This window comes from Cetorhinus maximus, chromosome 25 (genome assembly GCF_964194155.1).
Source record: "Cetorhinus maximus chromosome 25, sCetMax3.hap1.1, whole genome shotgun sequence".
Taxonomy (NCBI): Eukaryota; Metazoa; Chordata; class Chondrichthyes; order Lamniformes; family Cetorhinidae; genus Cetorhinus; species Cetorhinus maximus.
In genome coordinates, this window is record NC_135903.1 from 20,101,611 (window position 1) to 20,116,955 (window position 15,345).

Here is a 15,345-nt window from a genome sequence, read left to right on the forward strand (position 1 = left end):
TAAAAATGATCTCTAGTTCCTAACAACTCTTAGCTTCATCCAACACCCATGCCTCTCTGTGACCAGTGGACCCGGTTCCATGTTCGCAGGACATCTCCAGTGCTTGCTCCTCCACTCGACTTAGGAGAAGGTGGTTTGGGGTCCCACCACCTGTCTGTCCTCACTCCTGCGCATTGTGACACCTCTTCTCCTGTAAGGGCAAAATTGCTTTCATTAGTTCCCCTCTGCATGCCAGAGCATTCCAACCCCCACCCCCTACAAAAGGCAGGTTCAGTTGTCCTTCACATTGTCGCACCTCGCCCTGACATACGTGCCAGCCATGGTCTATCAAGGCACATGATTATGTGCCACATTATGCTCTGCATTTCACACCCGTGAGCATCAATAAGTGCTGCCACCCACAAAGACACCTATCCAAGGTTCCAGCTGGAATGAGTACTCACCCTGGCAGAGCACAGAAGGTCAATGCACCTTTTCCTACATTGGATCCACGTTCTGTGATTGACGTCATGGCTGCTGACCAGGCCTGCCACCTCCGTCCAGACCTCCTTCGTCACATGAACTGGCCTCCTCTAACTGCCCCGCAGCAGCAGGATGTCACATCGGTCACTAACTGCCTCCAGCAAAACCCTAAGGCACTCATCAGGTAAACAGGGGGCAGACTGGTTTCAGGCATTTCCATTGTGCCCGGCAATGGTTCCAGATAGTGATGACATTCTGGAGACAGTAGCAGCACTCTGACTCAAGTGATGTGTCAAAAAATGCGATTTCCAAAGCAGCACCCTGAGGCTCTTGAGTGCAGACTTTTAGCCTTCAGGGAGCTCCATTTAAATCCCCCGCCTACACCCTTACGGCTCCCAGGGCCTGCCCTCTTCCTGTCCATGCTGGCAGCACTGAGCCTGTCTCAGTTAATTGGCCAGCCAGCAGGAAATTGATGTCAGGAGCTGATCGCAGGCGGGAGCAGATTCCACATCCACTTCCAGTCCTGCCGATCTCACTCGCTGGACAGGCTAAAAATTCAGGTCTTTTTATTCTTTACTTGTTCCACTACTACCTCCTTTTGCCTTTCGCCATCATCCCTTTTGTCATGTAATCTCAGGATTCCACCCTATCACTAATCTTCCCTTTCATTTATTATCCCATCCCCCCCTTTCCCTGCCTCTGTCCTTGTTTAAAACCTATTACACCTGTAATTTCTTCCATGTTTGATGAAAGATCATTAACCTGAAAAGTTAACTCTGTCCTGCCTCCACAGTATTTTCAGCATTTTCTGTTATTATTTCATATTTCCAATGTCTGCAATATTTTTCTTTTTATACTCTATGTTTCGTGTGTTCTTGATTGGTTACACTCCAGCAGTACCATGTACATAACTGGGAAATCCTAAGATTTGGTTCTGGCCAACCTTTGCCCAAATGCTCTGACATCAGATAAATATGGGAAAGCTCCACAGGCTGAGAGCCTGTACTGCGCATCATTTCATTTAAAGAGGCTGTGCTTATGTGGATTTATCAGTAATTTGGCTCAGAGTCTCTTAAATTTGATGTTGGTTTTTGCACAAATCAGCTGTCCAAAACTAAAACCGAACTGATGATGTTGATTATTATATGTATGTTTGTTTATTTTGCAAAGCGACTTACCTCATTTAATTCTTTTCATTATAGAAACTCTTTGTTCCAGACGGTCTTCAGGTGACAAGCCCCAAAAAAAGAGACTGGTTCATTGACCCTCTTAAAAACTTCCCCTATTGGATGATGGCTGCCTCAGTTATTCCAGCCATCCTGGTTTTTATCCTTGTCTTCATGGAATCTCAAATCACAACGTAAGTATTTTGAAGGCAGTATCCAAGGCCTGAAGCATTGGTAAAGGTGTATTCAAGTTGAATGAGCCATTGCTTCAAATGCTGCTCCAAAGTTCTTTGAGGAATATCCTCCACTGAAAGTCAGGATGAGAAATGACATTATCCAGTATATGTTTTCTTCTTCCAAATTTCTTTGTACTGTAAGGGTTGTTTCCTAGGACCTGAAGAGTGGCTATCTTCCTCACTATCTACAGAAGTAAACATGTCAAGTCAGAACTACAAAGGTGTAATTCATTGGGTTTTATTTATTGTTAATTTTAATCATGTTCGGAACCAATAAAAAATCTGATATTATCCATCGATTCCCCCACTCCTGTCACACATCTGATTTACATACTTTCATCTATGCCTCTGTTACCTCCAAACTCAATGATTCCAACGCTCACCTGGCTGGCCCACAAATTCAAATTTAAAATTCTTATCCTTGAGTTTAAGTTCCTTCATGTTCTTGTATATTTCTATATTTTGTAAATTCCCAGAGCCTTTTAACCATGCACCTCAGAACTCCATTCATTTGTCTCTGGCCTTTTGTATATTCTGCTTCTTTTCACGCTGTCATTGGCAGCCATGACATCAACTATCTAGGACCTGCGCTCTGGAATTTCCTTCCCAAATCCTTCGATCTTTTCATCTTCTTCTCCTCCTCTAAGGATCTCTATAAAACCTACTCATTTGACTACGTTTTTGATCACCCTTCCTACTATCTTCTTCTTTGGTTTGGGGTCCAACTTGGTCCCATCACATGGACATTTTGAAATGATTTTCTCTGTTAAAGTCTCTACATAAATGAATCAGGGGAGTGAATAATGACCTCAGATTGGTGTTAAAGCGCAACTGTTACTGGTCTAACCTGTTCTTTATGTCTTTTAGACTTATTGTCAGTAAGGCAGAGCGGAAATTGGTGAAAGGCTCTGGATTCCACGTGGACTTGCTGTTGATTGCGGTAATGGGTGGAATTAGTGCCTTTTTTGGAGTGCCTTGGCTTAGTGCTACCACTGTGAGGACGGTCACCCATTGCAATGCCCTGACTGTGATGAGCAAATCTGTTGCACCAGGTGACAAGCCCCAGATTCAAGAAGTAAAGGAGCAGAGAATAACTGGACTAGTGGTTGCTATACTAGTAGGTGAGTAAGGATGGAATAATCAGTGTAGGGCTTAATACTTGGTACTTCAGTAAATTAAATACTTTAAGTAAAGGATTTAGTGGGGCAAGCCTGTCACTTAGGAGCATTCTTCAGTAAGTTGTATTCCAAGTTGTCAGTCACTTGGAGGCATCCTCAGTCCTTTATGCCCTGGGAGATCAGTCACAGGCTCATTCATAATAGTTTTATTAATACATGACTATGACACACAGCATATGGTTAATAACCATTGGAATACTTATGTTATATTTGTTGTTATTTTTGCATTTATTTTCCCAAATTCATTCCTCACAAGGTTGGTTGTTTGTGACTCTGCGCATCTCAGAATGGGTCAGAACTCAAGTCATAGACCTTTTCTCTCTCCATCCTTCTCAATCTCACCCACTGCTGCTCCATAATTAACTGGCATCTTTGTGGTGAAGTAAAGTTTTTCAGGGCGATATTATGGCTTGTTTCAGTTTTCATTGAACGCTTCTGCATTTTTAATTAAAAACTTATTTCTATAAAACAACATGCAAAAGATGTAAAATAGATGCAATTTCAGAAAGGTTTAACAAAATTGATTTGGAAACTCAGTGTGTTAGTGGGTTATGGTAAACTTCAGCTATCTCTGCCTCAAGCATTACTGCACTTTGGAGGAGTTTCCACTGGAAGCTGTGAGCAAGCAGAAGAATTTATTTCTTAGTGCAGTTTGAAACTCCAATTGTGGTGTTGCACTTTTTGCATCACAACAGTGCCTTGTCATATTTCTCAGAGCCATTCAAAGCACTTCACAACCAATTAATTGCATGCAGTAGCTGTTATTGTGTTGGTGAAAGTGGCAGACATCTTGCGCAATTGATGCCGCCAAAACCAGTCGTGAGATGATAGGCGTGTTGGATGCAGGACAAATATTGCCTGGAGCATCAGAGGAACACCATGTTCTTCAAATACTGCAATACACAGAAAGACTTGCATTTCTATTGTGCCTAACACATCCCAAGCACCTTACAGCTAATGAATAATTTTTTTGAAGTGTAATTAACATTTCACTTGAAGGAAGCCAGGCAGCATTCACTTGGTGCTAAAACTTTCCCACTTAAACGGAAGAATGCAACCCACTAAGACAAGGTGGGAAATGCAGCAGCCAATTTGCGCACAGTAAGCTCCCACAAACAGCAATGTGATCACGACCAGATAGTCTGTTTTAGTGCTATTGGTTGAGGTATAAATATTGGCCAAGGTACCAGGGAGAACACCCCTGCTTTGGATAGTACCATAGGATCTTTTACATTCATATGTAAGGGCAGATGAGGGGGGGGGGGGTGCCCCAAAGATGCGCTGGGGAACCCCACTCAGAACTTCACAGTTAAGTGTTTGCAAGGCAATTGCCGAGAAGCTCAAACTTCCTCTGGGCAATTGACCTGTGCTGGAAACAATCCGAAAATGCAACTTAAATCATAAACTTCAGATGGTTCCACCAGGGTTACACCAATAGTTACTCAGAAAAAGTTAGAAGAATTAAAAACTCTTCTAATTTCTTGGTAACTATTGTAAAGATCCAGACCGAACTTCGCATTTGACTTCCCCCACACGCCCGATCCCCCAGGGGACTACCCTCATACCCCCCCACAACTATCCACCCCCCCCATCACATGTTATTCCATTACTCCCGAGCCCCCATGGGATTCCACTCATTCGTGGGCCTTACTCTCACCCCCTGCCCAAACCGCATCCCCCCAGGACCCAACTGGATTCCCACCGCTGACTCAACCCCCTCCCCATATCCAACCCAACCCGACCCCCTCTCCCCACAAGCACAACCAGACCTGATCCCCCCCCACTAAGGTCTGACCCCCACCCCACTCCCCACAACGTCCACCTCCCCACCCCCACACCGAGGTCCAACCCCCTCCCCATCCAAAAGTCCGAACCACCCCGCCCCCACCCCACTGGACCTCCGATCCCCTCCACCCCCCAAATCCTATCCACTTATGTTAGCACTTGTCCCAGCAAAACTGGAGTCAATGAGAATCGGGAAAAACTTACTGCTGATTGGAGCCAGACCCAGCAGAAAGGAAGGAGGTTGTGGTTGTTGGAGGTCAGTCATCCCAGCTCCAGGACATCACTACAGGAGTTCCTCAGGTTAGTGTCCTAGGCCCAACCATCTTCAGCTGTTTCATCAATGACCTTCCTTCCACCATAAGGTCAGAAGTGGGGATGTTCGCTGATGATTGCACAATGTTCAGCACCATTCGCAACTCCTCAGACACTGAAGCAGTCCATGTCCAAATGCAGCAAGAACTGGACAATGTCCCAGATTTGGGCTGACAAGTGGCAATTAACATGCAGGCCACACAAGTGCCAGGCAATTTAACATCTCCAACAAGAGAGAATCTATCCATCACTCCTTGACATTCAATGGCATTACCATTGCTGAATCCCCCACTATCAACATCCTGGGGATTACCATTGACCAGAAACTGAATTGGACTAGCCATATAAATACTGTGACTAAAGAGCAGGTCAGAGACTAGGAATTCTGTGGCGAGTAACTCACCTCCTGACTCCCCAAAGTCTCTCCACAATCTACAAGGTACAAGTCAGGAGTGTGATGGAATACTCCCCACTTGCCTGGATGAGTGCATCTCCAACAACACTCAAGAAGTTTGACACCATCCTGGACAAAGCAGCCCTCTTGATTGGCACCACATCCACAAGCATTCACTTCCTTCACCCATTGACACACAGTGTGTACCATCTACAAGATGCACTGCAGGAACTCACCAAGAGTCCTTTGACAGCACCTTCCAAATCCATGACCACTACCATCTAGAAGGACAAGGGCAGCAGATAAATCGGAACACCACCAGCTGCAACTTCCCCTCCAAGCCACTCACCATCCTGACTTGGAAATATATCGCCATTCCTTCACTGTCGCTAAGTCAAAATCCTGGAACTCCCTCCCTAACAGCACTGTGGGTGTACGAACACCAGGTGGACTGCAGCGGTTCAGTAAGGCAGCTCACCACCACCTTTTCAAGGGCAATTAAGGATGGGAAATAAATGCTGGCCTAGCTAGCAAAGCCCACATCCCTTGAATGAATAAATGAAAAGACACTTACCTTCTCCTTGGCCTGTCAAGGATCTTTAAATTTCACTGGGACTTTTAACTTATCTGGTTTGCGGCAGCTAGTCACATAAAAAAGGAGACACGTTCTCCCTCACTTTGATGGAGCTAGACTTCGACGCTGGGCCTTGGGGACAAGCCGCGCTACCTGGATCTCGCCCAACCTGAGTAGAAAGATCTGGTGAGACAGAATAGGAAGAAAAATCTTGTAAGTATTTGGGCACGGATTGACAATCCGACACTGATTGCCACTTTGAGGAAGTTACAGCCCGAGATCTTGGTTTAATGTCTTATCTGAAAAGCGGCACCTCTGACAGTGCAGCACTCTCTCAATACTGCACGGGTGTGCCAACATAGATTTTGTGCTCAAGTCTCTGAACCTGAGCATTTCATGGCCCTCTACCTGAAACATCAGGACAGGAAGATGGGACCTTAATTTAACATTTCACTTGAAGGAAGACAGGCAGCATTCCCATCCCCTGAAACTTTCCTACTGAAACGAAAGAAGGCAACCCACTGAGACACACTCATTCAGAACCAGTCTGATATTTTGCTTTGAGTGTGAAACCACCTCATGAAAAAATCTTATCCCACTTAAGCCAACTGCATTTTAAAAAGTTAAAAAATGAATAATAGTCCTTGCAGACTATTGTATCTCCTTTAAGCTTCTAACCATAGGAAAGAGTCAACAGTTCAATTAGTTGTTTTTCACTATTAGAAAAACTGCTAGTATTCAGGTGCCAGTATGCAGAGAATGTGTATGGGTCTAAGTACCCCATCACAAAGACAACTTTCCTGTGACAAGCAGAGCTGTGAATAAGCAGTATAGCTCAGTCCTAGCCCTCATATTGCATCTGTAGTACAACTATCATGTGACCATTCATTGCAAATGGTGAATTCAATTTCAGGCCTGATCTGTTTCAGCAAACAAGAGTACAGTTTGTTTGTAATTCTATCTGAATTATCATCCTCTCAATATGTTGAATGGCTTAATTTTCAGGCTTGTCTATTGTGATTGGAAGTGTTTTGCGTATGATCCCACTTGCTGTCCTCTTTGGAATCTTTTTGTACATGGGAGTGACATCTTTGAATGGAATTCAGCTGTTCGATCGTTTACTCCTACTCCTGGTCCCACCTAAGTACCACCCAGACTATGCCTATGTCCGCAAGGTAAGTTCTTACATTGAAATAGTATCATCCACTGAAGAGGCAGGTGATTAGTCACAATGGGTCAGATTTTGCTGTAGCAAGAACAGTGAGGCTAACAGCTAAAGTGTAAATTGGACAGCAGTTTCCAGCACTAAACATGCACAAACTCCAAAATCATGAAGTTGTTAAAATTACAAAGTTGCTGTTTGAGTTGCCCTGCTCTTCCAGAAGCTAAACCGGTATTTTAATGACAGACGCAACATTGAAATACATGGAATGGTGTAACGTTGCAGTCCTTACATGATAGGTACACACTAAGCTCATGAGAAATAATTAGGGCTTGTACGTTCCAGTAAATGTTTGGCAGTGTGATAAGCTTTAAACCTGCCAAACAATCTCTCTGACACTGATTTTTTTTTACAAGTTTGAAGATTCATTCCTTCAGGTTTTGATTATTATGAGATATATAAAAATAAATAAAGTAAATAAACCGTTTTTTCTGCCACTTTAATCGCCCTCTCTATTAATGCCACCTTTCGATCCCATCTTTATTTCAGTTTCTGTAAATGATTTGGCACAAATTAAATATTCTAACCTATTCAGAATCTATGCTTTTCATTAAGTAATTGATTGAAGAATCATCAAAGGGATACAGAGTTCACACAGGGATCCTGCAGAGGATTTTGCTCAGAAAGAGGAAGTTTGAGTGTAAAACCTCACAGAAAGCAAATGCAGTGAATGGCTGCCTCCATTATTAGTCATAAAATATGGCGCAATGGATATTGCATCTTGTTTCAAGGTCACCAGCAAAGTCATTGACAAATCTGATCCAGAATAACTGAGGAGCAAAAACATAATAAAATGTACCCTTTTCTGCATGTTCATTCCTCCAGGACTGAATGTAAATCATCTGGATTCTTCTGGAATACTACTTTTCAATGTTTCTATGTTTATTACCTAGGTTCGCACCAGGCGTATGCATTTGTATACTATCATTCAGATTCTAATCATTGCAATCCTGTGGGCAATCAACAAGTCTGATGCAGCCTTGGCTTTCCCCTTCGTGCTCCTTCTTACTGTTCCCCTCAGAATGTTTGGACTCAGCAGGATCTTCTCAAAAGTAGAGATGCAAAGTGTAAGTATCTAAATACCTGAGTAAGAAATCTTTCTGAACTTTTCTTCCCTAAGATAGTATAAGCCTATGGAGCCTAACTCCATGATAATAGAAGTTTGGTATCTGCTTTCAAGGAGACAGATAGCATTGCCAACTCTCCAGGATTATCCTGGAGTATTCAGGAATTGGAAGTTAATATCCAGGACACCATTACAAAGAAAAACAGGGAGAAAAATCATTGGGACGTTAAAAAATTGGTTTAAAAAGGAATCCTTTGACCGCTTTTGCTTGCTTGTTCTAAAAATATGCACAGAATTATCCAGTCGAGTAAGGGAGAGTTTATTTGCTTCTCAATTGACCTAGGCAGGTGTTGTGCCATGAGCATAGATGTATTAGTCCACCAGTGATGGGAGAATGGGGGTAGGGCAATTGGAGACAGGTGGTCATGCGATGAAACCTCTAGGAACACATCCAACCAGAGAGGCAATCCTAAGAGACAGGTCACTCCTGTCCATTCTTTGTGAGGCAAGTCTGCATTGGCTTTCATTTTTTGCTCTCCGGGAGGCAAGCCTTCTGTCTTTTTTAAGGAGAAAGAACTTCAACCTTCTTCTATTTGTTCTCATCGAGACAGCTACCTTATATTATTGTGCCATAATTAAAAGATAAGCAATTTTATGGGCTGGAAATGTCTCTTGCTTCTTGATAAAACTCTCGTTCCATCATCCCAGCATCCATGAAATTGCAGAAGGTCAGTATATTTGATAATTTGATATTTCAGGATTATCCACCTCTTCTCCTATTGAGATAATAAAGGCTTTTGTCATATTATGTTGACTTGCCATTGTACTTCATCAGAATCAATTTTGGTGATGGCTATCAAATATGTTTAGAAAACATTTTGTCAGTATAGGCAGTCTGTTGGAGTATCTGAAAAAGAAAGTCACCACTGACACTAATTAAACTGAAACAACTTCCAGGGTCAGAAACAACAAAATTCTGGAAATGCAGGATGTGTAAACTTATCAGGACATTGCCATGCAAACATTCAATCATATTCACACTGACATCCCATTTGATTATCAGAAATATTACTTGAACTGGATACAAATCTGCTATTTGCACTATCTTTGCCCACAGTCATACTGTCACTTTTGTTTCATTCTGACATAGTTTGGGTCCAGTTTAATACAAAAGTGGTAACGCATCATAGGAGACTACAAGGGTGCTGAAGCTATAACATTTAGGCTCCTTCCATGAGGCTGTCTCTCAATACTTAGGGCGGGATTTTCCAGTCCCATCACTGATGGGCATCGTCACAGGCTGCATGGGAAAATTTGGTGAGCCGTTAAAAGTCAACGGCTCTCCAAATTTTCCCATCCTGCCCGCGACGATGCCTGCCAGTTTCAGGGCAAGAAAATCAGTGTTTGTGCATAGTGCTCCTGCTCCTCCAAGTCCCACATTCAGGTAAGCATTTTTAATAAACTTAGCTTTTAGGTGGCCTGCAACAACCCATTACTACCTGTTAGGCCATGTCTTTTTTCTGAATGCAGCCACCACCTGCTGCCTCAGAGGAAACCAATATTACAGCTAGGCTTGGGCCCCTATTTGCATGTACAATAGGCCTTTCAGAGTATTATTCATAGAAGCCTGGGTGTCTTTGTACATGAATCACAGAAAGTTGACATACAGATCATCGTCAATCCCGCCTTCTCCATGGAACATCACCTTGACATGGTGGAGAAGCTTGTGCATCCTGACAATCCCTTGAGCGATGCCTAGAGATCTCCTTGCTCCTAGTAGACCCACCCATGAGGGCAAGGTCAGGGGTGGTGCCAGACAAAGTGTAGTCCAAAAGGTCCTCAATGTAGAACAAGTGAAGAAAGACTGTTCTTCTCACCAGCTGCAAAGGTGGAAGAAGCTTGCAGTTGGACTGGGGGATCTTAATATTCAGAGTAACCTGGGTGTCTTTGTACATGAATCACAGAAAGTTAACATGCTGGTACAGCAATTAGGAAGGCACATGGTATGTTAGCCTTTATTGTAAAAGGACTAGGGTATCTGAGTAAAGAAGTCCTGCTGCAATTATATAGAGCTTTGGTGAGATCACATCTGGAGTATTGTTTAGTTTTGGTCACCTTATCAAAGGAATGATATACTTGCCTTAGAGACAGTGCAATGAAGATTCACTGGACTGAATCCTTGGATAAAGAGATTATCCAATGAGGAGAGATTGAGTAGACTAGGATTATATTCCCTACAGTTTAGAAGAATGAGAAGTAATCTCATTGAAACATATAAAATTATTAAAGGGCTTGACAGCTGGGAGGGTGTTTCCCCTGGCTGGGGAGTTTAGAAGTAGGAGACAAAGTCTCTGTGAGACCTTGGGCATTTAGGAGTAAGATAAGGAGAAATTTCTTTACTCAAAAGGTTATGAATCCTTGCAATTCTCCGCCCCAAAGAGTTGCAGGTGCTCAGTTATTGAGTATATTCAAGATATACTCAATATATCTTGATATCGATCGATGGATTTTTAGATACTAAGAGAATAAAGGGATTTGGGGATAGTGCAGAAAAGTGGAGTTGAAGTAGAACATCAGCCATCATCTCAGTTAATAGCGGAGCAGGCTCAAAGACCCGAATGACCTATTCCTATTTTATATGTTCATAATCATGATAGCATACCCTTTGTCCTTGCTTTCCACCAGACCTATCTTTGCATTAGCCAGATTATCTTTTACCTTTTCTTCCAGCTCCACTGCAATGCTGCCACCAAACACATCTTCCCTTCCTCACCCCTGCAGCATTCCAAATAGACTGTTCCCTTCATGACATCCCGGTTTACTCAGCCAACATCCTCACCAATCTGTCCTTCTGCATCAGGAAAGCCAAACAGAGACTAGCCATCTGTTTTGCTGAACATTTTCGTTCTGCCCACAGCAACCGCCACCCCCTTCCGCATTCCCCAAGCTCCCTGTTCACTTAGCATTTCAATTCTCCATCCCACTCCCAGTCTGACCCCTCTGTCTTTACCCTTATACTCTGGTTCAATGAAGCTCAACCTAAGTCCATGAAACAGCATCTTATTTTTCCAGCCTCTGTCATTATCATTGACTTTTACACCCTTGGACCTTAGCTATTACTCCACTTTTTACCGCTAGCAGTAGGTGCTGATGATGAGGGGTAGGTGTACCAGTATTTCTAAAGATGGGAAAGAGATCAGGTTGGCACTTGTTTTGGGCTGTCTTGTTGGAACAGTATCAATACCAAATCTGGAATTGAAAGCATGTCTCAGTAATGGTGACCATGAAACTATCATCGATTCACATAAAAGCCAATCTGGATCACTAATGTCCTTTAGGGAAGGAAATCTGCCACCCTTACCTGTTCTGGTATACATGTGACTCCAGATCCACACAGGCTGACTCTCAACTGCCCTCTGAAATGGCTAGCAAGTCACTCAGTTCAAGAGCAATTAAGGATAGGTAACAAATGCCAGCCTTGCCAGTGACTCCCACACCCCATGAAATAATTAAAAAGAAATACCGTGGTCTGCACCCTTGTGAGCATCTGCTTTGTTTCATCCACCAGATATTAATTCTTCCTTTTCTACCTGTCTACCTTTAACTATTCATGCTTTCTTTGTATCTTTTGTATTTCTTTGATTTCCCTCATTATGTCTTCTTTGTCTCCTGTTAATATCACTTTTGCCATTTAAAGATCTCCTGTTTGTCACCCAAGCACTTAACAGACCATTGTACTGCTTTTGCTATGCATGCATTTTTCTTCTTTTTCTTCCACTTTTCCCTTGTTCTGTTCCTTTTCAAAGGCTGTTCATCTGTAATACTTTCCAGCCTTGACATAGGGTCTGACACCTAAAATGACAACTTCTATTTCTCCAGAGATGCTGCCTGACCTGCTGAGTGTTTCCAGCATTTTCTGTTTTTGCTGTTAGAATTCCAGCATTTGCACTGTTTTGCTTGTCGTTTCGAATAGCATCGATGCTCGGCAATAATTTGCTCATGTCAAAATTTACTCTTGATATTTTTAAATGTAAAAAGTAAGTCAATAATGAGCTTTCAATAAAATAGTTTAGACTCAAAGCTGCCTCAAGATGGCGGCATTTATATACCCATCCAGGAACTCAGTGAAGTAACAGTGCTTTGATTTGTTTTATGAAGCTGGATGGCGATGAAGCAGAGCCTACCTTTGAGGAGAAGGAAGGAGTGGATGTTTATGATGAGACAGCAATGCCAAACTAAGCCTCAGGCCCATACAGGATGCAACTTTGCAATGCAGCTCAAGAAACAGCAGAAACATTCACCTTTGTCTGGCTTATTATTCTTTGTTAATCAATGAAAATCTGCATAATAGCCAAAGGAGAGGATGAGTGACTCTAGTCCAATATAATAAAGATGTAATCAATGCTTTAGTTTTTTTAGTTTTAGCTTTAGAGATGTACAATTGTCAAAATACGATACGGCCCAGTAGTTGGGGCTAAACGAAAACACATTGTGGCTATGTAACCTGATTTAGAAATTTGATCAGAATTCCCCATGTTTAAAAGAAGAAAGTAAGAGACTAATTCACAAGAAATATGACTTTATGCTCTTTGTCCAAAGATACCAGAGTTTTCTCTATTAAGACCAGGATACAAATGGAATGTTAAGTAATCATTGCTGGCTCCATTTGAGTCAATCTAATAATGCCTTTGCCCATTTTGATTTTAGTTCCATTGCAAGTAATGTTACTGAAGCTCCAGATGGTAATATTAAAGAGCTATCACTATCACATCATGCTCAAACTAATTATATTACATTCCAATGTGCAATTGTAAATCTTACAGAATGTTATTTTTTTACATAATGATTTTATAGGCTAAGTTCAAAATGCAGAATTATTCACCTTGTTGCAAGTTTTGAGTAACTGTGTTTCCATAAAGAAATCAAATATACCTTGTAAAATAATTTTATTGTGTTCATAATTATTTTACAAATTTGACTTTAGAGAAATCAGATGAAATTTATCGTTTTGGGATTGGTAGTGCCCAAGTGTATGATAGAAAACCCTTGAAGAGTTTTGTCAGCCTTGATATTTATGGGGAGAGGTGGCCTGTGTTTCCGGAGTGGTGACGGGGGTGGAGGGTGAAGTGGTGTGGGACATCCCAGAAGTGCCAGGAATGCAGAGGTGCTGCCGCATTTAATGACAAGACCTCATTATTTTTTTTCTTCATTTCCCACTTGGTGGCCAGTCAGGTTGACAGTGGAGAAGCAAGTGATAGAAGGCCACTGCCAAGGACCATTAATGACAGATCCTGATAACTGGGAATATCACAGGTTGGTGTGGGAAGTGGTGGGTGGAGGGAAGAGATGATCATTAGGAAGGAGGGAGACCAGGAAACATTGTAGATTGATGGTTGTGGTAGTGGTTGGAGAGCAGGAAGGAGAAGATAGCCAGACTGACAATCAGGAGGGAGGGAGACCTGGAAACAACACATATTTGAAGGGGGGGTGCAGCGGTGGGAGCTTATCACAGCAAATTAGTTGCCTGAAGGGAAACACTCTGGCTTCTCTTGGCCCACAAGCAGTGCTATAAGTAGCACTCAGCTGCTGGATCCAGCTGCTCCCACTGCTGGGAAACCTAGCCAACCCCAGAGTTAAGTTTAAATTGTTGTCAAAATATCAGAAATGGAGCCTTCTTTACATATTATAATGCTGGACACAGCCCTTCAGAGTGGGTTGTTTGGATGCCCCGAAACACACTGCCATTAAAACAGAAGCAGGCATGCTCACGGCAGGTTGGGGTCAGGTTTTGTAAATTTTCGCACCCTCTCCTGTCCATCCTGTGGAGGGGAGGGGATGACGTGGGGGAGGATTAAAACCCAAAATCCCCTTAGTCTTTCTGAGTATCACGTGTTGTTCTGGATAGTTTAGTAAGTGATTTGTTCCTAGACCCATTTGAAGAAGGAACTTCTGTGCTTTAAAACGCTTCCTTAAACGGAATATATATATATATATATAATATATATATTATATGTATATATATATTTATATATATATGCTGAATAATGTTTTAAGTAAATGGCTAGACTTAAAAGGAAAGCAGTTTATTTTCTCTGTCAAATATTTTATTCAAATGATATGCTTTTTAAAAATATAGCTGCTTCAGTCAAGATCCAGTTAAGCTGCCTGATTCCTTTGTGTGTGTGTGGTTTTTTTTTTAAATTTTGTAGTATACTTACTGACACATTTAATTATTGACCCATTCAACAAATTTGTTTTGATGATTCATCCCATATTACTTCTCCACACAACAGTATCAAATAACACCATTTCATTCTTCCCACTATTAGACTATATGTAAGGTAGAAATACCTCTTGTATATCTAGACTTCATTTCTGATTGGGTTACGTTCAGGTTAAGCATGATGGCATATCAGAGGAAGGAAAGCACATGCCATAAAAAAAAAGCCAAGTTTCCATCACTCTTAAAGCAGTTCAGTTTAGAATTATTCATCATTTAGTCAGGCACTGTTGAAATGGTACTGTTAAGGATTTCCCCCATCACATTGCATAGTGAACATTTGTGAAAAATATTGTGGTAGTGAGAGATGAAGAGATGGAGATGAAGACATCTTCCTGAAGATAAATTGATAATCCTATGTTTACTTAATGCTGTGCTTTATTCAGTTTGCATTGTCTTTTTAAAAAAATAAAGATTATATATGTTTGAACAATCTCAAATTGCCATTTTTTTTGCCAACACAAAGAAGCCCAGTGGCCCACTATCTCTGAAAACAACAAAAGTTCCTCCAGTTAATGACTTACTTTCTTCAGCCTGAACTAGTTTCCAAACGATTTAATACCTGCGCCAATAGGCTTATTCAATGTGACTATATATGTAAAAGTATCTGGGCTTTTTCTTTAATAGTTCACGACATAAGGTTTCCAACACAACTTGTAAGAGGCATCTT

General features: G+C 41.8%; 1 protein-coding gene across 1 annotated transcript in view; it reads left to right on the forward strand.

Annotated features, from left to right (window-relative positions):
• LOC144667951 (band 3 anion transport protein-like) overlaps window positions 1-13,339 on the forward strand; it is a 77,538-nt gene extending 64,199 nt beyond the window's left edge. Inside the window, exons 19-23 of the mRNA XM_078529590.1 lie at window positions 1,665-1,822; window positions 2,732-2,985; window positions 7,113-7,282; window positions 8,223-8,396; window positions 12,554-13,339. Of these exons, the coding sequence (XP_078385716.1) occupies window positions 1,665-1,822; window positions 2,732-2,985; window positions 7,113-7,282; window positions 8,223-8,396; window positions 12,554-12,634 (837 nt within the window). The 3' untranslated portion in view covers window positions 12,635-13,339. The remainder of the gene's footprint in view (window positions 1-1,664; window positions 1,823-2,731; window positions 2,986-7,112; window positions 7,283-8,222; window positions 8,397-12,553) is intronic.
• The last annotated feature ends 2,006 nt before the right edge of the window (window positions 13,340-15,345 follow it).